We start from the raw sequence: 22630 nt of genomic DNA on the forward strand, positions 1-22630 counted from the left end.
AACCGTGAAGAGCAATAGGAACGTGCGAACGTCACCGTGCAACTGGTAGGCGACTTGCCAGCAGTGTTTGATTTTTAATTCTAGTTCACGGACCCTTTCGCTCCGTGACCTCAGTTCCGAGTAAGCTGTAAAAACCTTTGGGCTAACAGCATTAACATCGACAGAGAAAAAGCAAGGGACGTAGTAATTTAAAATTAGAGAGTAAAGTGTTGCGCTGACTGGAACAGCTTAAGTTTATTTTTTCTCTCCTGGGAGTTTTTGTGATATACATAATAACAATAAATAAACCTTGGGATTATGTAAAAAGAATGTTATAATTTTGTCTGTTTTATCTTTAGTTTTTTGCTTATCGTTTAAGAATGTATCCGTCGGTGACAGTTTTAGCAACAATCGCGCTTGTTGTCCGGAATGGGTAGGTCAAATAACAAAGAACCCTTTTTTATGTTGAAAATTTTGTTGCGGCGGCTCGTTTCATTTTAATGTAACAAAGAACAATGTTTTAGGAATGCTTATCATTAATGATTAGTATATCTGTAGTCTGTTTACGCGATAATCGTAAATTGACATCTTACTCATTTTGATGAACCGTAAAAATTATACACACATTTATTCCGTTTTGTGTGTATTTTTAATGATCTTAGTATTGGTCTCTTCTTCCGGGGAATAGGATACCAAATTCTTGAAAGCCCAAACTGTGGTCTCCCTCTCAAGGACATTTTGCGCAGTTTCTCCATGAAGTATCCGCTCTGCGTGACCTGAGAGCTTCTGGGCTTCTCAATTTGGTGAAATAAATTATTGTAAAATTATGGAATCCTCGTGTTACTATGAAATATTATAAACTAAACGCATTCAGTGCTCTGCCTCCTTAAACTATAATTCAAGTTTTAGCAGGGCGTTGTCTGTGTCTGTGTCTTTGTCCATGTAACAGTTATAAAGTTAGAATGATAATTATACTACCAGTGACTAACTTTTCCACAATACCTATTTTGTTAACTAGAAGTTAACAGTAGATAACAGGTATTATATATTAAAAATCTACAGTACTACTAAAACTCGCTACCAACGTTGCCCTTCAAACTATAACATCATAGCAATATTTATGCGATACCTTTTGGCGGAAAAAAATAAAGTATATCCTGAATTACCACAATAAGACGCACTAAATCACGGTCAGCTTTTAGAAAGAAAGTCTTTTAAAAAGAAAGACCATTGCACTTCCTTGGTCTCCAAAATGGGATATTGTACAGTATTTTTTATTTATTCGTATTTATGTAATACATTTTCCATGTATTATATATATAAAACGTAAATAATATAAAAATAAAACGTGTAAATATACACCCTAAACTGCCTTCTTCATGTCTCGCGTCTTCATACAAAGCTTGTCTGGTAGAGACCGCGTTTTGTACCTGTATAAGTTGTTTCTTTTTTATAGTTATTTAATTTATTTTGTTAAATTTCCTTCGAGATTTTTTTAGTAAAGAGTTTTGGTGTACAATAAAGTGTAAATAAATAAATACTGTCGTCATATTTGTCTACCAATATTTAAAATATAAAATTTATTTGATAGTATATATGAGTAGATTCGTTATTGTTGACATAAATGTCTCTTCTTGTATATATATACTTGCCTAGAGATTAGGAAACGAAATTAATTTACCTTTTTAGAGCGCTTATATCTTCATGCCCCAGTAGTTACTTTTAATCTTTTCGCATATTCACATTAGTTCTCTGTTTGTCTTATCTTAAGTATGTTATGCACAGCGGCCGAGTTCCGTGAATTCTTATCGGTAGTCTCAAGTTTGTTGCTTAAGTTATCCTATTACTTACGCGTTGCTGATATTGAGCCTCCGAATGTTTATTTAGTTCTGCGTGTATAGCAAACGAGAAAGTATAGACGTTGTTGTTTGGGATTTTATTTTATGTTGTTATTTCCTATATAAAGTTGTGATGCAGTTTTCTTTCGAAGGCACGTTATACAATAAACCTCACCTGTACCGAAGCAGATTAATTACGCGTTATATTTCAATAAATTACATATTTTACTTGTTGAAATCATCTGTAATAATCTTCTAAATTACCGCCTTTAACACATTTGTTATATGGGAGACAAAAAACGCGTTACAAAAGTACCATGTAGACCAGAGTTCCCCAAACTTTTTTGTGTCGTAGACCCCTTGCCATGTTTTTCCGTGTTGGGTAGACCCCCTGCTTACCTGATATTGATTTCCTGTACATTTCTAACTGTACAGAAGTTTAGTGTTAAAAACTTAAAGTACACATGTTAATTTATACATTTATTAATTGAATTTAAATTAAAATTACTCAAAATAAAATTTTGTATCTGTAATGTAAAATATACGTAACATAGGTACTTTTATAAATAATGTGAATGTTTTGATATTATAAGATAGTATGATGTAAGTAAATAGGTACTATCAGTGTATGTGTTGAGATCCACTATCGTGGACGCCCATTTTCATTTCATGGACCCCCAAATTTTTTTTCGCTGACATAGACCCCTTGCAGGTTGTCATAGGCCCCTAGGGGTCGATATAGGCCACTTTGGGAATCACTGATGTAGACTATTCGTTTTCCACACGCATAACAAATTAGTTTTCGAATTTGTTATTCAAAAGCGGATGCTATCGATGTGAATTGAAAGGCCAACATTTCTGAAATTTGTTTTCTCTTTTAACCGCCGTTATTATTTTTCTTCACAATATCTCGCATTCCTCTGGCTAACTAATCTTCTTACTATACATTACCTTTCTTTCCGAAATTAGATGGTGTATTCTTTAATATAAAAAATGCGACAATAGTTCCACGTCAAGGAAATTTATATAAAATTGCAGATAAATGGTTGAGCGCTTTGAAATTTTGAAAAATAGTCTTAAATATTTTTAGAATGGTACTTATTGTAAATAAAAACTGTATCTAAAAATTCCAAAACGTTCTTTCGTAACACGTTGAACATCTGATTAGTATCAAGTTCAATTTATTTTTTTTGGGGCGTTTTGCTAGTTTTGTAACTTGTTTAAGATTGAGAGATGAGTTAACAGAAACTGAAACATAAAATGAAAATGATTGATGTTCTTTGTTCTCCAGAGCCTGTTCTACGAGATCCTGGCAGGCGTGTGGGTACGCAACGGGCTGCAGATAAAGGGTCAGGCGATGACGTACATCCAGGCCAACTTCTGCAACTCCATGGTCGACATGGACATCTACTGGCTGCAAATCTGCGCTGCCCACCTGCCAGCCGATCAGTTCCTGGACATGTGCATTGACATGTAAGCACTCTATTAATAAAAACAGTAAGAAAAGGACCAATATTTAGCCACTTCCGCACATGCAGTGGTAATCGTGCAACAAAGTGCACCGCCCGCCAGCCCGCTGACAAATGCGCATGCGGCAAACAATGCGAATTACACAACTGCCACCGTGAAATCACTCAACACGTGTTTCACCCCTCCACGGGGCATCTTCAGGAGTTATGTTACACCGATTAGTGCCAAACACGTGGCTAAAAATTGGCCCTTTTCTTAGTTAAGCAAATTGTTAAGTAACTAAAGTAAATAATTAACCAAAAATCATGTTTAGAACATGAATACTCACGGAAAAAGGCGCGTTGAAGCAGAGTTGGCACTAATCGGTGTAGACTCGGTGTAGACTTCCGCAAGGCAACGCCTGATTCCATTAAATAATAAAAACAATATTAGTAAACCGGCATCTTTGACGACTCGAAGTCTATGTGGTCGATTTCGTGCCGTCAAAAGTAATTGGACTGCGACACTCTAATAATCATCATCATCTATTATCATAGCCGATAAATTCCCACTGCAGGGCATAAATCAATGGTTAAGAAAAAAAATTATTATTACATAATTTAAATTACTAGGCATTAAAATTGATTATTGTTTACTGCTGAGAACGGTCGTTATCAATGGACCTTATGAGAAGAATCCAGAGGTCATTCAGAAAGCAATAGAGATATTTCAAATGTGGAGATCCACAGAACTAAAAACACTAACGTGGTTCTAGGAATGCTTGTCTGAAGTGGCAGTGGGCCGGAAACTTTGCCCGTGTAACTGACAGCCGTTGGGGCCGAAACTAGGTCGACGACACAGTCAAGGTCGCCGGGAGTAACACCGCAGTCTCGTTTATGTGATATTTTGCGTTGGATTATAATTTTATTTTAAATGTCGCCGATGGAGATAGATAAATGAATAACGTCTGTATGTCTTCTGCAAACAGGTTCGGTGTCCGCGAGTGGCTAAGCATGACCCCGCTGGCGCCTTCGCAGGCGGCCGAGCAGGACGCCATGCTGGAAGGGCTGCTCACGTTCCTCGCCATACTCGTATCATCGCGCACAAACTTAGGTAACGTTCTGTTCCTGAATTACAGCAGTGAAGTAATTTGAAAATGTTATAAATTAAAAACAGAACAAATTCAGAAGGGTCGGGTAAGACTAAAGTTTTGTATTAGTATTTTAGAAGGTAAACGTTATAATAAAGCACTAGAAACTAATTATCATGATAGGTGAATTTTATTATATATATATATATATATATATATATATATATAATAAAATTATATGTGTATATATATATATATATACACATATATGTTTATGGTGGTACACTTATATGTAAATATATAATGTAGTAACCATTACTATATTTATAAAAGCAGTTCTGAAGCGATTCTCTTCCTTTTCAGTGTAATTTTACTATTTTATTTTGTTTTTTGTGTTTTATAGTGTTAACTATTTTCATCTACTCTTATTAATTTAACTCTGCACCGCCCAAAGGGTTAACTGGCAGAGAATGCCTTCGGCATTAAGTTCGCCGTTACACACAAAATGTATAAAAAGTTTTTAAATAAATGAATATTCATTTGATAATTTTATTTGTAATATCTATGTACACTTGATAGTTTTCTGAATAAAATAAAACTGAAAGCGTGCCCTCGGTCGGTACTCGCAGGTTTTTGCCATTGAATTGTATGAGTAAACATTTCTAGAATAGCGGCTCCGTTTTCTAAGATGTTACAATAATTTGTATAATTAATTACTTCTCAGGCAATGACGAACTAACGCAGTCCCGATTAGAAGTGAGCACGCTACTGGCGGCCGGTGATAAGACACACTCGCAGCTGCTGGAACTGATGCCCGAGCGCTCCGGTAACGCCCACACAAGGAACTTTGAAAGCGTCCTCAAGGAGGTAACCACCACTTAAATAAAACGGATGAATGAGTCAGAAGAGGGACGGAATAGCAGAAAATTTTGCTATCAGGAAAGTAAACTTTAATGCGATGGATTTATAGCTCATTTGTGGTCTATTAAAGTATGACACACTTTATCCACAAGTCAATGGTGTCTTTAGAAATAATAAACAACGCAATAGTAATATAGTATAACTATTTTAACTCAGTCTGGTGTGGTATATATCATAATAAAATTGGTTTAAGCTGAATGCCTTTAGTATTCAACCCTTCAAGTCTAGTCCAAATGTAATATACTCGTCACAGGGATTTACTCAGTACCATAGTAGACAGTAGTAGATCCCACTCTGGTAAGATTTAAAAGTAAAAGAAAAATAAGAAATTGAATTATGGTGAAATATTAAATAAAATATATATTGTAGCAGCAGCAGTATATATATATATATATATATATATATATATATATATATAGTAGCATATAGTATAGTATATAGTAGCAAGTAGCAGTCTGGAAGGAATGGAGAAGAAAAACAGGTTATGTATGGAAAGTAAGAGAGATAATGTGAAGGGAAAAAAGAATATTGCGTGAAAAAGAAGTCAAAATATTATTAGGCCAAAATTGTCCCTGTGTACCTAAGACGGGGAAATATACGACGGCTCCTAAAAATGGGGGCCCCTTAAAAAAGACCCCACTCCAGTGAAATTGTACCATGTCGATACCCATGAAGCCCTCGAGCTTCTCTACCTTAAAAGAGATTATAGATTAAGCGCACTCTTCACCCTTCCCCGCGGAATTTACAAAAGCCACATGGCAGTTTAAGCGAGGTCCAAAAAAAAATTTGCAGCTGTCAACTTACCGACCGCCGCCAAAGGGATCGGAGAACCTGGAGCAAGGGCTGTTCGTGCCGAAGCCCGAGGTGTGGGAGCAGCACTACGACCCGCTGCACGTACTGAGACGTGCAGTTCACCGACGTGACTTCCATTCATCCATGGATCGCTTCACGGCATAGTTAGTATAACTTGAATCACATTAAAGAAAAGGGGGGTGTTGAATTAAACAAAATAACGTCATAAAATTTTCAAAATAAAACAATATTAAGAGCTATGTAATAAATTATAAATATATTATTAATCTAATTACTTTATTGATCACAATGCACAGTAATTCTGGGTTGAACCATAATACGTTTTTGTTTAAACTACGTCACTATAAAGTCCACTGCCACGCTGGTAATATCATTGCTATCGTAACCTTTGTAAAAGAATGCATGTTGCAGTAAATAATGAAACGTCAATCGGTTGCTATTTACCGATGCGCGTGCGCAGTGCAGTAGGAATCGATTTTGGGACCTTTTCTATTTTTATTATATACAAACGATCTTACTTATTACGTTAACAAATTTGGCCATATTGCATTGTTTGCTGTTAATACCTATTCAATTTTTAAAGTATATCGCCATGACATGGATAATTATGACATAGGGAAAATATTTCTCTGGTAGGAATATTTTATTAGATATTGGTCTGCTAAGAACAGATCTATGTACTGATTATAATAAAACTTAGATTTTACTTAGATTTATTCTTATTTAATGATCTAGTGACTGTTAGGTTATTTTTTTGTAAAGACGAAAAAATTTAGTGTTACCGAAACCGTGCCTTAGTTATATTGCTATAAGCGGCCGCTCGGTTTCGTTAATGCTCTGTCAAGACTCGTGACGGCTGCGCTCGTGCTCTTTTTTCCAAGCTTTGCCTTTTTTGCTTTTCTATGGCACGGTACCAGCGGTTTTAGTAGCTATTATATCATAAACGTTTCTTTTTGAAATTGATATAACAGTATTTAAAAAAAAATTGTGTCAATTTAAAAAGCATATTATTTATACTTTATGTAAACACCGGTAGACGAGGGAGGCCTCTCACTAAATAGACCGACGATATATATAGTCGAGTTAGATCGCCGCTGGGTGCGGGAAGCGCAAGGCCTGCGGCGATCTTTGGCTGATTTAATAATTTATGTCTTGCATTGGGCATCGGATGACATGATTATAATCATCTAAACTTTTCTTATAAACAGTGTGCGAGAGAAGCAGAAGTCGGAGGGCGTTTCGAGCGGCGCGGGGGCGGCGGGCAGCGCGGGGACGGCGAGTGCGGGCCCCGGGTCGGGAGCGCTGTGGCCGCCGCTGAGGCCCGCGCAGGCGCCGCCAGCGGCCGCCGGCGACCCGCGCGTCATTTGCCTCTCCGGTACTACTAATAAACCTTATTCCCCTTCCTTCCCATTGCTTATCAGGATTAAATCGCAAATGAAAATGGCTTCAATTTCATCAGATTTATGTAAGAAAAAAATTTCTATTGAGGCTGGTGTGGATATAAAGAAGACCAGCTAGAGGTGTTCTACTGATACAGGTTTCGAAATTCACATAATAGTGAAATGCTATGCTTTCGGAAGTCGATAAAAATATTTTTTATAACTAACATCTTGTGCAGTATAAAATACAATTTTAAATATTAACTGTAAAAAAAGATGTTTGCGAACAATGAAATTGCATAAGTTTGATCTATTAAAAATATTAAACAGATATTTTTGTCAAAGTACCGATTTTTCTTAAATTACATCATTGTTTTTAATAATTTTTCGATATTATCCATAGGGTGCATTGTGTGCCCTCACACAAAGTCTTGCTTGTAGCCTCAAAGATTTACAATAAGACCGGTTGAAATTTTTCTGTCATAAAATATATACAAAATGTTACGCCTTTGTAATAAAATCCCTGGAGCAATTTTAAATTTACCCACATAAAGATTCAAAACTAAAATATATTATATGTTAAGGAAATATTAATCAATTAATTAATTTACAAAAGAGATAAATATGCCTGGTACTACACATGCTGACTTTCATGTGACAAAAGTCAATTTATAACAGGATTTTTTTTAAAATTAGTATGCAGTGAATAAATATAGATTCCTTACCTAACAATGTATAAATACATCTTGACTTTTCGAAAGTGCTTTTAGCAAAGTCGATTCAAATGAATTAATATTTGTTTCATTGTTGCTTAACTCTAAGAAGTACCAGAGGGTCAAATCTAGGATCTACGTGTTTTTGCGTTATTGAGATTATGTTGGTTAGAATAAGAGAAATTTATTCTCGAGTTCGATTATGACTTAAAATATCATTCACGTAAAAATATTTTTAAAAGTTTTTATCTCATTTTTAAAATATAATTAGGTAATTTAAAGAGATTACATGAGAAGGTTCTAATGCCGCCCACAAAAGATTGAGTGGCTTTATGAAGGTTTCGGTGTCATCATTAATTGTTATCGGATTATTTTAGAATGTGATGATTTTATGATCAGGAGTTCTACACGGCGCGCTGCTAGCGGTGCTGCACCGCGGCGTGAGGCGACGCGACGGAGCAGCCGGCTCGGCACCTCCAGATCACGTGCTGGCTCTCGCTGTCTACCTGTTGGCTGTCGCCGCCGACCTCGCTGCACCGCAGCGTGCACACGACGTAAGTAATTGGACGTTCACAGCACAGCTGAAAAAAAGCCTCCAACTGTACATAGTTTTTGTGCGGTCTTTTCTTTGTGTGACAAATATGCAATTTTTTGAAGTCCTTTATATGTAAATTTTAATTAAATTAGTTACAATTGACAAGGTTATCAATAAGAACAATTGTAGGTAGGATCTTGATATATCTAGGCTACAAGTGCCTTGTGGATTGAACCCATGGAAAGGTCTTGACTTCAAATGTTAATATTGTTGTTATACCTGTATAGTTATAGTGGACGTCATGAGAAGAATACCAGAATGTGATAGGAAATAAATTCGGGTTTATGTCCTTTATGGTGATATTTCTTACTCACTTCTGTGCGCTATGTGTGGGCACTGCCACTTCAATTCACCAATCCGCTGGGCTATGTTAGAGACGGTTATGAGACGAAGGCGTCTTCTGATTTTCTTCTCATTCCTTGTTGAACAGTCATAAGCCTACCAATGAGGCTCGAAGTGAGCAACCACTTTTATTATTTACAATATGTCTAGCAGAAGACGTCTTACGGCTTAAATGATTATGGTGATGACATGCTGTGAGATTTGAGATGTTAGTTTCAGGTTTAAATGTGTTATTGTGTGTTGTTGCAGCGGTCGGTGTGCGTGGCCAGCGGTGAGGGCGGGTCGCGTGCCCGGGCCGTGCGCGGCGTGCCGTTGCTGCGCGCGTTCGCAGGCGGCTCGCTGTGCGACAACGCGCGCACCGTGGTCGCAGCCGTGCCGCCGCACCACCGCACGCGCCCACACCTTTATCCGCGTCACTATCACTCTGACAGTAAGTCGCACACACACACACCTGCAACACATGCACACCGACACCCACGCATGCGTACACATACATGCACGCACACACACCAGCAAACATACGTACACCGACACCCCACATCCACACACGCAGACACCGCACGCACACCATAAACACATGCACACGGACACCTTATAAGGCGTTATCAATGAAATTAATATTAGACAGACAGATTAAACACCTTTTTGATCGTAAACTTTTTTAACTTATTTTATTTTTATTTTTTTCTTTACAACAACACATCTTAAAAAAAAGTTAGACAATAAGTTTTTGACATGTCGTTTAGCATTTGAATTGTCTAAATGAAAATAATCAAGTGACAATGTTACCAAGGATCCTTGTCTTTTAAATATTATTCCATTAAATAATAATTTGTCCGTCAAGTCAATTTTGATATGAGTTTTGAATTTACAAATGGTAGTTCAATAATGTTCAGCGGAATTTTATTATTAAATCTTATTTCTTATACTACAAAAGAGTTAGGGATTTTTCTTAGTTGAAACATTAATACAGACACTATAGACCTCCGCTATTTTTTAAAATTATTTATACACACTTTATACATTTGTAAACATAATTAGATTATAATGTTGTAAAGCATTTATTATTGATCTTGTTTGAAATTTGAAAAATTGATGAAATGTTCATGTTGTGCCTATGTTTCCAGGTGATACAGAATGGGAACCTTCAGAGTCGGATACCGGTCAGTTGCCTCCGCCCAATAAGTCTGTATCACTCCCGGCCACTAGCACCGCTTTAGCCGTGCCGGCGACTTTACAGGTCAGTTATAACACTGTACTAAGTGTTGCACATTAACGTTTTCCATGCCATGTGAGACATACGACCCCCGTTACACTTTCCGTTCGGGCCATTTGTAATTCTTTTTGAAAAACAAAGAATTCTTAAAAAAATGAATTGAGAACCTAAGATTGAATTTATTTAATGGAATCAGGCGTTTCCTCGCGGAAGTCCATCTTAAGTAAGAAAAGGACCAATATTTAGCCACTTCCGCACATGCAGTGGTAGTCGTACAATAAAGTGCACCGCCCGCCAGCCCGCCGATAAATGCGTATGCGGCAAACAATGCGAATCACACAACCGCCACCGCCAAATTACTCAACACGTATTTCACCCCTCCACGGGGCATCTTCAGGAGTTATGCTACACCGATTAGTGCCAACTAGTGTCACTCTGTGTTTGGCGGTGCACTTTATTGTACGACTACCACTGCATGTGCGGAAGTGGCTAAATATTGGTCCTTTTCTTACTTATGATTGAATTTAGACAACGTATGCGCGTACGAAATGCATATTAAACTTTTTCCCGCTAATTATAGTTTTGCAGTATTGACAAAGTGTAAAGCATACATCTTAAACGACTTTTTTTCAATCATTAAAGTATGGGTCGTACACGCCCCATGCGGCCTGAATGCATCTTCGAAAATTTCCGTGGCACAGGACGTGTTAAATAAAGAAAATAGTCCAAAGACTTCCATTTAACTCGTATTTAAATGTCCGACTAATTTACTTTTAGAAATAAACGCAATTGTGTTCATGTTATGGTGGTCATGAAAAATACAGAGCTAGTCAAATTTATTACTATTAATAGTTAAAACAAAACAGTTGAAATAAAAAAAAATTGAGACAAAAAATTAAAAAATAAAAATCAAAAAAGTTTAAAATGTCTACATGCCACTTGAAGTTTTTCCTCTGAGTAGTGTAACTCCAATAAAGGTTTTTTTCGTGATCAAATAAAAAATAAATCGTATTGTTTAAATAATATTACACATTATTATTATTAATTTTTTTTGTATAAATTTAACAGGTAGCTCGGATCGTGCATAGAAATTCCGTTCCTGACGATCAATCTGACGCAGGCGGCGATGCGCCTGAGATACGTGCTTTAGAGGTAGGCTTTAGATAACTTTTCACTATTTTTAAATTTCTACATTACTTGACGTTTTAACTTTGAGTAATTTAGTATAAATTACCCTTGTTTGTCTTGATTCTCAAACATTATCTAAGACAGCTATAGAGCAAAGTCGAAAATTCTAGGGTTCTTCGTGAGGAATTTATTTATTTATTTAGTGCCCACTTATGAACATCAAGAGCAGAATCTCAGAAGAACCCAATTTTATAGAAACTAGAATCTGATTGAACTCCACCATAAGGCTATGAGGATTCCTGGCCCTAAATAAATTCAGATGGGTTTTCTTTTTGTAGTAACTTTTATAAAATTCTTAATACAGTAATTATGCAAATCATTTCCAAGCTTTATTATCAAATAAAAGAGAATTGTAAAAGTGAACGTAAAGAAGGTAAAATGTGTAAAAAATGTAATATTGTAGAAAAGTGGCGGAGTAGTACATATGAAGGAAGGAAGAAAATAGAATGCCAGATAAAGTGATGAGCGAAAGAAAAATAAACCTATTCTGAAAAAAAAAAAACTTACAGATATGAAAGTACCAGTCCCAAATGAGATAGGGAAACGAGACGTCCCCTTTAATACAAGTCCGCTTTAAAACAAGCTCTAGTTTCATTAAAAAAATCCTTCATACTGTAATGGGATTGTTTATTATTTTAAATAGTTATTAAAATTTATAAGATAATTTGGAGACATTTGATGGATCAATTAAAATAATACACAGTTGTCCACAAAAAATAATAAGTTTATGATGCCTTAAGAAAAGTATATCATAACAATGTTATTAATCATGTAAAAATGTAATATACAAAATAATTAACAATTTTCTAGCAGGGCGGCAGCGGGGAGAGTCAAGCTCTGGTGCTGCAGGCCCTCACTGACTCGGATATGGATTCGGACAATCAAATGACTCTCGCGATACCCACGCAAAGTGACTTGGACACGCCTCCAGTGCCCATCGAATACGGTACGTGCATATTTTTTAATTATTATTATTTTTTACTTAACAATCAATGCAATTGTAATATTACCCTGTTTATGATAAACAAATTTATATTTAATGTTGTATGATTTCAGACACAACAGAGGATTTAGAGATCCATTGGCAAGCGCTACCCGCGCCTCCGGATCCACCTTCTCCGCCAGCGCCACCCTCCGCCGACACTCAGGTATTGCTTCACACACAACTATTAATAAACAATACAAGCAATTATAGATATACATTTGTTTGATTATTTAAAAGAATTTAAATTCATTACTTAGCTGTATTATTTCTAATAAAGAAAATCTTTTATTTAAAAAACAAGTTTTCTATATTAAACTTTGTGCATTTATTTTAATATAGATTTTATAATTCAGAGACATTAATAAAAAAAGAATTGTATGAACCAATTTTAGTAACGGTTAATTTATAAAAAAAAAACGATATCTTGAATGGTATTTGAAGAAGGAAAAGGTAATAGATACGTAATGCCATTAAAGATAATCAATCAACCAAGTTGGAAGCCGCTCATCGACGGGTGAGGTTTATATAACTTGGCCGTCTATCAGCTGGATATGATGATGATAAACCTCACAATTGTTAGTAACTGATGAACAAATATAAAATGTCAACAGATGCAAGTGCACACGCAGCCGGACCCTAACGAGTCGATCCCAGTGAACGAGTCCATAATATCGCTACTGCTCAAACTGCACTCGCAGCTGTCCGGCCGGCTGGACTCTTTCTCCTTGGAGGAGCCGGCCCCTACTTCACAGGAGCCAATCGGTTCGTATTGTATTGATTGAAATTGACCTTTCACTCTGTTCTTGGATATTTTTTCATTGTTAACTTTAATTTCGAACATGTTTTATGTAGTCATGACTATGAAATACCTATAATTTTTTTTTCGTACAAGATTTTTTTATTGGCAACTGTGTATAAGTTGCTGTGATTGCCAAAACTAAACCTTATACCCAATACAATTAAAGCTTCAAAGAGTTTTACACATATTTATTATTTTTATTTTATTTTTGTTATTATAATATATGTTAAACATGAAAAACTTTTTGATGTTATAATGTGAATAATTATTTTTTTTGTACAAGGTATTTTGTCTGTTACTTTAACTACAATAAAAAATTATATTATATTTAGACTTCACGCACCCTATTGCTGGCCACTACGATCACAATATTTTGGTCTCAAATTATCCTTCGCGTACGAAGTCAATTTCGGATTTGAATTTGGACAATGTGGTCGTTTCCATTGCTTTTGGGTCGTAAATGCAATTTCGATCAAGATAACATCAAAATCAACGACTTTAGTTGCTCAGGTGTTAATAGAGCTACGTTCTATAATCGCATATATATGTAATATGAAAGTTCCAAATTTAAATATACAGGCGATGGTCCGCACTTCATCGGCATGGTGCTGCGCAAGCTGGCGGCGCTGGACGCGCGCTGCGCTGCTGCCGTGCAGCACGTGCGCCGCACGCTGTGGCCGCACCAGCGCGAGCGGCAAGCCGAGCAGCGCGCCAGGTCGGCACCCCATTAAAAAAATTGATTTTATAATTCAACTTATCCGAAACATGAGAAAACATATTTTCATTAACTCACAAAATACGTTATGTTCATCATAGCTAAATAATTGCTGAAATTATGACAAAAATATTAATAGAAACTATACATTGTTAGAACGTAATTTCTTATGTGTTTTTATTTTCTAATATTTTACACAAAGAATCCTTTACATACCTACATTTACATATTTTGTAAAAGTACTTATTTTAATTTTATCCTTAACATACAAGAGATAAATCGATATGGTATTTTTTTACAAGACAGTTCTTTCCGTTTTATAAGGGTAAAAGCACAAACATTCATTTTGGTTAAGTATTTTAGACACTTTTAATTAAGTGAAACAAGTGTTGTCATTTAGTACTAAAAATAGTTAATCCCGCGAAGGTTTGTTAATCATTCTCGATACTGATTTATAAAATTGTTATTAGCCGACAATTTAAAAGCTCCGGCGCCTTTTAATCACTATTATATTTCTAACTTCTATAGAATCTTACAATATTTTTTAGAGAATGACTCTCCAATAAAGGCTGTTCGTCCGACAGATTAAAAAAGGCTATATTAATAAACCAATATCACTGTTTCTGTAAAATAGCATTAAATAAATTAGACATTAGTGTTATAATTAGATAGGTTATTTTACAATTTATTATGAATAATGATCACCATCATCATCAACATATCAGCCGATAGACGCCCACTGTAAAGCGCAAGCTTCCCACGATTGCCGCGTTGACCGGTCCGGCGCTTCTCGCATCAAACAACTTTCCGCAACCTTAACTATGTCGGTTGTCCACTTAGTGGGGTATCTACATAGGCCGCGTCTATCGGCTCTATTTATTATTTTACAATTGAGCATATTAATAATATAGTAATAATGTGATGTTGTGTTCAGGGAGCGTCGCGAGAAGGAGGAGCGGTCGCGGCGGGCGCGCGAGCGCCAGCAGCAGCTGATGCGCGAGTTCGCTCGCCGCCAGCAGCAGTTCCTGTCGGCTATGCGCGCGGAGGGCGGCGATGCCATGGACTGGGAGGACGAGCCGCTGGCGCGCGACTACGACTGCGTCATCTGCAACACCACCGCGCCCGCCACCGACCACGACCCCATCGGCCTCGTCGTGCTCTTGCAGGTGCGCACACCTTCACGCGCGCACACACACACGAGCAGACACACACGCTGACACACGCGCTTATACACACACAAACACGCACACGGAATACACACATAAAAAAAACATTCACATGAACGTGTTGGACCGTGGAAGATTATATTTCGACAAAGCGTATGGGCCTACGTGCCGGAAGTTGTCGAGGATTATATCAAAACAAAGTCCATCAACGATGAAACTAGTTTTGGAAATATCGTGCTGTTGCGGTTGTCATGGACTCAGCAATGTACTAATGTCACCATTCTTCAAGAGCTTAAGATTAAACAAGGCAATAATTTACTCTTAAATTTTTAAGTCCCTGGCAGAAGTATATTCGGTTGAAGGCCTGTTCTTCGGACCTGTTCAATACAGCAAATATATTGTTAATTCTGAATTTGATTTTTTATAAACACAGCACTTAAAATTTAGGTGGCCATTAAATTGAAATTATATATTTAAGTAATAATTTTTGTGTCCTGCTATATGTGGACTAACAACAACCTTATTTACGTAAGGGATTTTATGACCTGTATGTTTAATGCCACTGAGCTAATACTTGTTATTTTCTGTTGGAATGAGACTTATATCAGTTTTATTAAATATTTGTTGTCGAAATTAGAAGAGTATTTTCTTGCTATTATTTAGTATTCGTGTTCGTATGAATAAAAACTGTTTGTTGAACGTTCCAGTCGACGTCCGTGCTGGGTCATAGGAGGCGCGCGGGAAGCGGCGGCGCACGTCTCGCACTGTGCGAAGCAGAGCGCGCTCGTCTTGCTGCGCAACGTGACCTGACCGCTGCTGCACACCACTACCGCCTGCACGATGACCTACAGCAGCACTTTGATCAGGTCAGTTTGGCAATGCAACACATAATTTATACCAAAACATGTATACAAGCGTGTACCTCTTCTCTTAACTACCATCAGCTCTATGAAGATAGACTTTTTTTGACCTGGCTTCCATCGCAGCCAAAGTGGCATTTGCAAATTCAAGTTTAGCTAAAAACTTCCTTTATCGCAGCAAAGTTTGATGTTTCCTTGGGAAGTCTCGACTTGGGCCTCTGTGTACTATAATTTCACCTGTTTGGAACGAATGTCGGAGGACGGCTTGAAGTCGCATATATTTAAGTACACTATTATGTTAATCATAGCTATGTAACCATATAACTATGCACAAAAATAAAGGTGTTATAATTTTGTAATATTTTTGATGATGATATTTTAATTAAGACAAGGCACCGCTGGCTTCTTGTGTTAGAATAGATCAAAATATATTTTCTCAACCTGACTGATGGATTGTAGGTGTACATTACACTGATGTCCCTCAATTAGTAACTAAAGGACATCAGTTCATGAACTGTTCTTAGTTGCTGTTTATTGTGTACAAAAGCTGATTCTGTTATTTGTCGGTTTTGACTGGTGAGCGATTTTGAGTGTATAATGCGTGTTACAGGAGTCATGGGTGGTGAGCGTGAGCGTGGGGTGGGAGGGCGGAGTGCACGCGCAGTCGTGCGGGCACCACCTGCACCTGCGCTGCCTGCGCGCCTACCTGCGCTCGCTGGCCGCGCCGCGCCCGCACAACCTGCACGTGGAGCGCGGCGAGTTCCTGTGCCCCGTGTGCCGGCAGCTGGCCAACAGTGTGTTGCCGCTCGCCCCCGTGCCGCCGCGCCCCGCCGCCGGCCCGGCCCCGCCCACCTCGCACGCGGAACAAGTGCTCGACATGCTCGAGCGCGATCACCCGCCGCCAGTAAGCACACTTAAAAGACATATTTATAGCGACGACCCCTGTACACACGTACGGTTATTTATTCAAATAAAGTCCATATAGAATCACTTTAAGTAACCACTTCTTTACCTCATGAGGAAAACTCCCCTATAAGGCATCTTTTAACTAAGCTAGGATGGTACCTAATGCGCATAGGTCCGAGATGAGCCCACAATAAACTCTGACAAGTTCTTTTTTGTAGCCAATTTTGCAAAATCCTGAATACTATAATAGGATTTAAAGTCTTTCCTTTATTGTACTATTGGGGATATAAAAAAGTGATATTGTTAATGAAGGTATTGTTAACAAGTTTTAATATATTATATAGAAAATAAAAATAATTATATTCACCATCATTAACTGCTGTAGTAATATCTTTGAAAATGAAATGATGTACATAGTTTGATGAAATGAAAAGTTGCACATAGATTACTACAGCAACTCTATAAATAAGTTATGAAGATAGATAACAGTCGACCATATTAGATATAAGTTTCTTCATAACATCCAATTTTAAAACGTTTTTATTAAAATCTAGTAATATCATTATTCTTATAGTCTGCAATTTAAATTATGTCTTGTACATGTATTATATTTAAACTCGTTAGATACTAGAGTGCCATCATAAAGTAGAAAATAACGGATTAATCGTTTTATTACATTGTTTGACATCTCTGTTTGAGTTTTTATTTTGCTGTGTGTATACTGTAAAATTTTGATCACAAAAAACATTATTCTAAGTATATTTAAGGCCTTTTCTGTTCTGCGCATTTGGAACACCCGTATCTTTAATTTGAATTATACCATTATAGAATAATTTAATCTAATTCTAGACAAAATCGAATAAGGCTTCTGGCATCTGAAGTATATACACGTAAGTATATACACGAGTGGATAAATAAATACGGAGTTAGCATTCGTTTTGTAACAAAGGTAATAAAAAACATTATTTTTACGCTCCCTATAATTTTAAGTACAGAACTATGACAGAGAGTTAGTTGTGTATATTAGTATGTAGCAGATAAATGATAGATAATAGATAATAATTATCAATTGTGCGATACCAGAGCCCCAGCCGGCTGTCGGAGGCGATGGGCAAGGCGATGGAGGACATGACGGCAATGGCGGGCGGCAAGCTGAAGCAGCGCTACGGGTCATCGCCGGCCGCCATCTTTACGTTCGTGGCGTCGCTCGTCCGCAGCAACCTGGAATGCGAGCTGGTGCAGCGCGGCGGCTCGCTGCTGCCACGCCCCGCGCCGCGCTACAAGCCACGCGACGATTGCATCGGTCAGTACATTCTCGCATACGACACGTGCAACATATTCAAGTCTGAAGGTCGTAGTTAGTGTACGTTAACATACTGGGCTAAAGAGATACATCATCATTTTGAGTTTTGAGGACAAAATATTCATAGAAACGACTGCTATTCTGGGAAGCAGTTACCCACTAAAATCTCCTCAGAAGTCGTACTGCTTTGCAGAGTCCTGGTTCTCCTACAACAGACATATCGCGTACATTAGCCATATTCTTCAAATACACCATGTCTTTAACTGGTAACCATCATACTTTGGAGTTAAACTTTAAAAATAATGTCATGTTGCAGTTCCGCTTATGGCGGTGGCAGGTGCCCACGCTCGTGCGCTATCGGCGGCGGGAGCAGCGCTGGGCGCGGCAAACACATGGCGCGCGCTGCGACCCCCCACGTCGCCGACAGGTGGCGCCGGAAGCGCAGCGGGGGGCGTGGGCTCGCGCGCCGCTGTACCCGCCGCCGACAGCCGCCCCGTGCCGCTGTTGCTGCGCGACCCACTCGCGCTGCTCATGCACCTGCTGCTTTTAGCTCCGCACACGGCACCCTACCTGGACATACGTCAGTATCATCACCAAAAAACTTGTTGTTACATAACCATGCTTGACAATTATTGCGAACTACACGAATTATCTCTTGGACTATGTTAATTATTGTTGCTGTTAAAACTCTTCTTAGCCAACCGATCAAGCAGAGGTTCGACCCTCATATCTTCCCGTCTATTAGAGGCACCCCCCAAATAAGAATATTGAACGTGACTAGAACGATCTCCTTACTTACTTTAAAGACGACCGGCTTGCGCGGGAAGTCATTCCTCAGAACCCTGATTCATTTAGAATAGAGCTCAAGACAAGTTTCTTTAGAGCCCCGCCTTTCTTTAGCATTACTTAGACAACTGAGAGGCGTTGCGATTTTGAGTTGGTCCCTGCGCCCAATAATTATGTAGAGCATCCACAACTAAGTCTTAGCCACTTTCCAACAAAGTAAAAAACGTTTTATCCAAAAACATAAATTAGTGGCACTATTAAGAATTCCGTTTTTCATCATGATATTTTGCGATGTCGTCTAATTTCATAAATCCGCGGTTATATTCATTTTTAATTAGTAAAATAAAAGGTTTATATCATGTTTGTTAACTTGTAATTTATGTAATCAACTAGAGCACTTCACGTGCATCGTGAGCTCGTTGTACGCGCTGACGTACTACCAAGTGGTATGCCAGCTGTGCGCGGGCGGGGAGATCGGGCTGGTGGAGGGGGAGGAGGAGAGCGAGGTGCGAAGCGCTGCGCGACTGCTGCTGCCCGCGCTGGCCGGCGCTGCGCTGTTGGCTGATGATGCGCCGCCGCATCAAGCCGCCAGACCTCTCGACGTAGCACTGCTGGAGGCGCAGGTACGCTAAACTCTATCATAAATATATACAGGATGATAAAAAATAAAATCCTGTATAAAGTGATCATTCTGAAATATGTTACATTAGTTATTTTTTTCTATTGGAATGCAATAGGCCAATAACTTTTGGCAGTATATGGACAGATAGTAAATAATAATTAATTTTAATATGTAGTTATCCCATATATTTTTTTCTTACTATTTAATCATTTCATTTATTTATTATGTATGAAATCATTGATTTTTGTATAAAGTGTACCTTACATTAATTTACAGCAAATAACCCCTTTATAGTAATCCCTTTAAAGCTTTTATTTCTATAACCAATTACCTTGTATATCCAAAGTTCTTCTCCAGGGGACTCTTGAGTCCGGTTATTCCATGGAGCCACAACCTTAAAGAGTTCAACGAACTTGAATGCTTCCAAAATTTCCACATTGATAAAATTTAGACTTGTTACTTTACAAGGTTTACACTTAATTGCTTCAGTGAATAAAATTATGGTAATCACTCAGTTAAAATTGGGTTTTAATTTGGTCTGAGATGAAAACAAAATTCTTTTTACCATTCGTTTACGATTTTAATACATGAAAACGCATATCTGGTTTCATTTATTATTACTCTATAATAATAATATATTTATGTAATTACAGGTGCAAGAGTTAATCTTACCGTTCCTGCGTATATCGGCGCTATTACGAAAACACATATACGGCCAACCGCTGCCGGAGATCGAGAATGTACAGGAGGAGTTCTCCCGTCTGGTGCAGTACCTGGAGCTGGCGTCGGGAGACGAGATCACTGCAGCATCGGCGCTGCACGAGGATGCCCCCGCGGCCGCTCGCGCTTGGGCCAGGCAACTTGCCTCCGCAGCTAGTGGGGGACAACTCGCTGTGAGTTCAACTTCTTTAGCAAAGCTCTCACTTAACAAACGCACTATGGTTAGTAATAAGGAAGTGTTACTGTGTTCGGATTAAACACTTCCAAGTAATAAAACAAAGATGTCATATTGACACATTTATGGGTGGAGCCCTTATTATCCACAGACTAGTAGCCTAGTGGTTAAGTATGGTGACATGCAATAGTAGTTCCTGGGTTCAATCCTCATTATTCGAGTAGTAAGTGAGCAGTATAAACTTTAGCCTTATACTTAATAACTAGGAATATAGTTGTCAAATTCAGAATGGATCTATTGATTTTAATTCATTGAAGAATGTATTTAACATATATAAAAAAGAACAAATGCGTTACAAGACGCACACCCGTAAGGTTGACAGATGACCTTGTTAAAGTTGTCGGAAAATTGATTTTTAATCCTTTTTTCTGCCGATGGATACTTCCTGCAAAGCATAGGCTTCTCCCAAAGATCGCCACGATGACCCGTCTTTTTTTTTTCAGTTTTTTTCGATGATCTTGGTTTTTCTGCTGATTCATGATCTTTTCTGTTTTGATCTTACAGCGAAACTCCTAACATGCTCGAACAATATGACTTTAGATAAAAGACTGCATTTAGACGTTTGCTAATCCGCACTTTGTTTGAGCCATGATACATTATAAAGCTAATATTAATAACCATTATTGCAAGCTAAAGTAGATACTTTCAATGCAGTACAATAATGGGTGTTGGTTGCAGATTCGGCGTGTGATCCGGTCGCTGCACGTGCCGTGGTCGCAGCCGGCGCTGCTGGCGCTGCCACGCGACTACGACCGCCTGTTCACGTACTACCACGAGCGCGTGTGCCTGCAGTGCGGCGCCGTACCCAAAGAGGCCTCCGTCTGCCTGCTGTGCGGCACGCTCGTCTGCCTCAAGCAGGCCTGCTGCCGTCGCCACCAGGTCGCAGAGGCCGTGCAGGTAACCCCTCTCACCCTAGCACACCACTACTATTGCACTTAAATACACACATATTCGGCGCAATTAATAATCTTATTAATGAATTTGTTTATTTATAACTAAAACATCCCTGGACTTCGATTCAAATTCGAAATTTCTTCGACTGAATTCAACTTCAAATGGGAATTAAGCAGAAAGATAAGTGAGGAATACATCGCGTCACTAATGAGAGATAACAACGATAGGCCAGCATTCCTCGTGTTCTGCAGGAGGAATGCTGGCCTATCTGGAACCCTATACCAAACAAAATAGGGGTACAAGAGGTCCCCAATATTATTAAAAAAACTAAGTCAACCTGTTTATGACCTATTCGAAGATCATCAGAAAATATAATGACATTGATGCTGTAATTATGCTTAGTGTGGAAATATAAGATTCAGAGGGTCGGCTTCCTCGGAAATGGGAGAAAGTTTTTTTTATTTTCAATATTGATATACCTATTCATTGATTGATATTATTTTTCTTTTTGAATCATTTATATTAATCTCTTCAAAATAAGACTAGCATAAGAGCCCGGTTTTATAGAAACTACAATCAAACTTGCCAATAATGATGTATTTAAATTGAAAATAAAGCTACTTTCATTAATATTTTTAATCTAGTAGTTAGAGTAAATAATTTGCAAGTTTAATACCACTTAAAAATCCTTTACACTTTGGATGGGTTATTTACTAGTTTTTATTTGATTTCAAGAGAGTTTTATGAAAGAATTAAATTTGTTACTAACTTTTATGAATGTATATATTTTAATTGTAGAAATTTTGACTTGTTTACATTAATACATTTCTATGTATTGTTATGTATTGTATATGTTGAATAATATTTAGTGTGGTGTCATATGTAATTGTTTCGTGTTTAGCACGCGATGGAATGCGGCGGAGGCACGGGAATCTTCCTAGTGGTGACATCCACGTATATAATCGTGATCCGTGGTCGACGAGCCTGCCTCTGGGGCTCGCTTTATCTCGACGACTACGACGAGGAGGACCGCGATCTCAAGTCAGTACTCTCTCTCTCTCTCTTGCTATGCTTGTTAACCGACAAGTGCTAAAACATTAGATATTTATTCTTAAA

The 22630-nt window shown here is 38.0% G+C and overlaps 1 protein-coding gene across 2 annotated transcripts in view; it reads left to right on the plus strand.

Annotated features, from left to right (window-relative positions):
- Ubr3 (Ubr3 ubiquitin ligase) overlaps positions 1-22630 on the plus strand; it is a 102452-nt gene that overhangs the window by 77765 nt on the left and 2057 nt on the right. The window contains exons 10-31 of one of the 2 annotated variants that reach the window (XM_068776963.1): positions 3109-3290; positions 4255-4379; positions 5081-5223; positions 6070-6233; positions 7299-7465; positions 8582-8736; positions 9369-9549; positions 10247-10359; positions 11404-11487; positions 12334-12469; positions 12580-12671; positions 13120-13270; positions 13887-14022; positions 14957-15188; positions 15896-16054; positions 16659-16952; positions 18038-18257; positions 18574-18837; positions 19437-19666; positions 20319-20558; positions 21299-21517; positions 22416-22555. In XM_068776963.1, the coding sequence (XP_068633064.1) occupies positions 3109-3290; positions 4255-4379; positions 5081-5223; positions 6070-6233; positions 7299-7465; positions 8582-8736; positions 9369-9549; positions 10247-10359; positions 11404-11487; positions 12334-12469; positions 12580-12671; positions 13120-13270; positions 13887-14022; positions 14957-15188; positions 15896-16054; positions 16659-16952; positions 18038-18257; positions 18574-18837; positions 19437-19666; positions 20319-20558; positions 21299-21517; positions 22416-22555 (3827 nt within the window). The remainder of the gene's footprint in view (positions 1-3108; positions 3291-4254; positions 4380-5080; positions 5224-6069; positions 6234-7298; positions 7466-8581; positions 8737-9368; positions 9550-10246; positions 10360-11403; positions 11488-12333; positions 12470-12579; positions 12672-13119; positions 13271-13886; positions 14023-14956; positions 15189-15895; positions 16055-16658; positions 16953-18037; positions 18258-18573; positions 18838-19436; positions 19667-20318; positions 20559-21298; positions 21518-22415; positions 22556-22630) is intronic. The other variant, XM_068776965.1, reaches the window with a different exon arrangement.

The sequence above is a fragment of the Battus philenor genome, unplaced genomic scaffold (genome assembly GCF_028537555.1).
Source record: "Battus philenor isolate CCGP_79_NKW_IND1 unplaced genomic scaffold, ilBatPhil1.0.hap1 SCAF_13, whole genome shotgun sequence".
In the NCBI taxonomy this organism is placed as follows: domain Eukaryota; kingdom Metazoa; phylum Arthropoda; class Insecta; order Lepidoptera; family Papilionidae; genus Battus; species Battus philenor.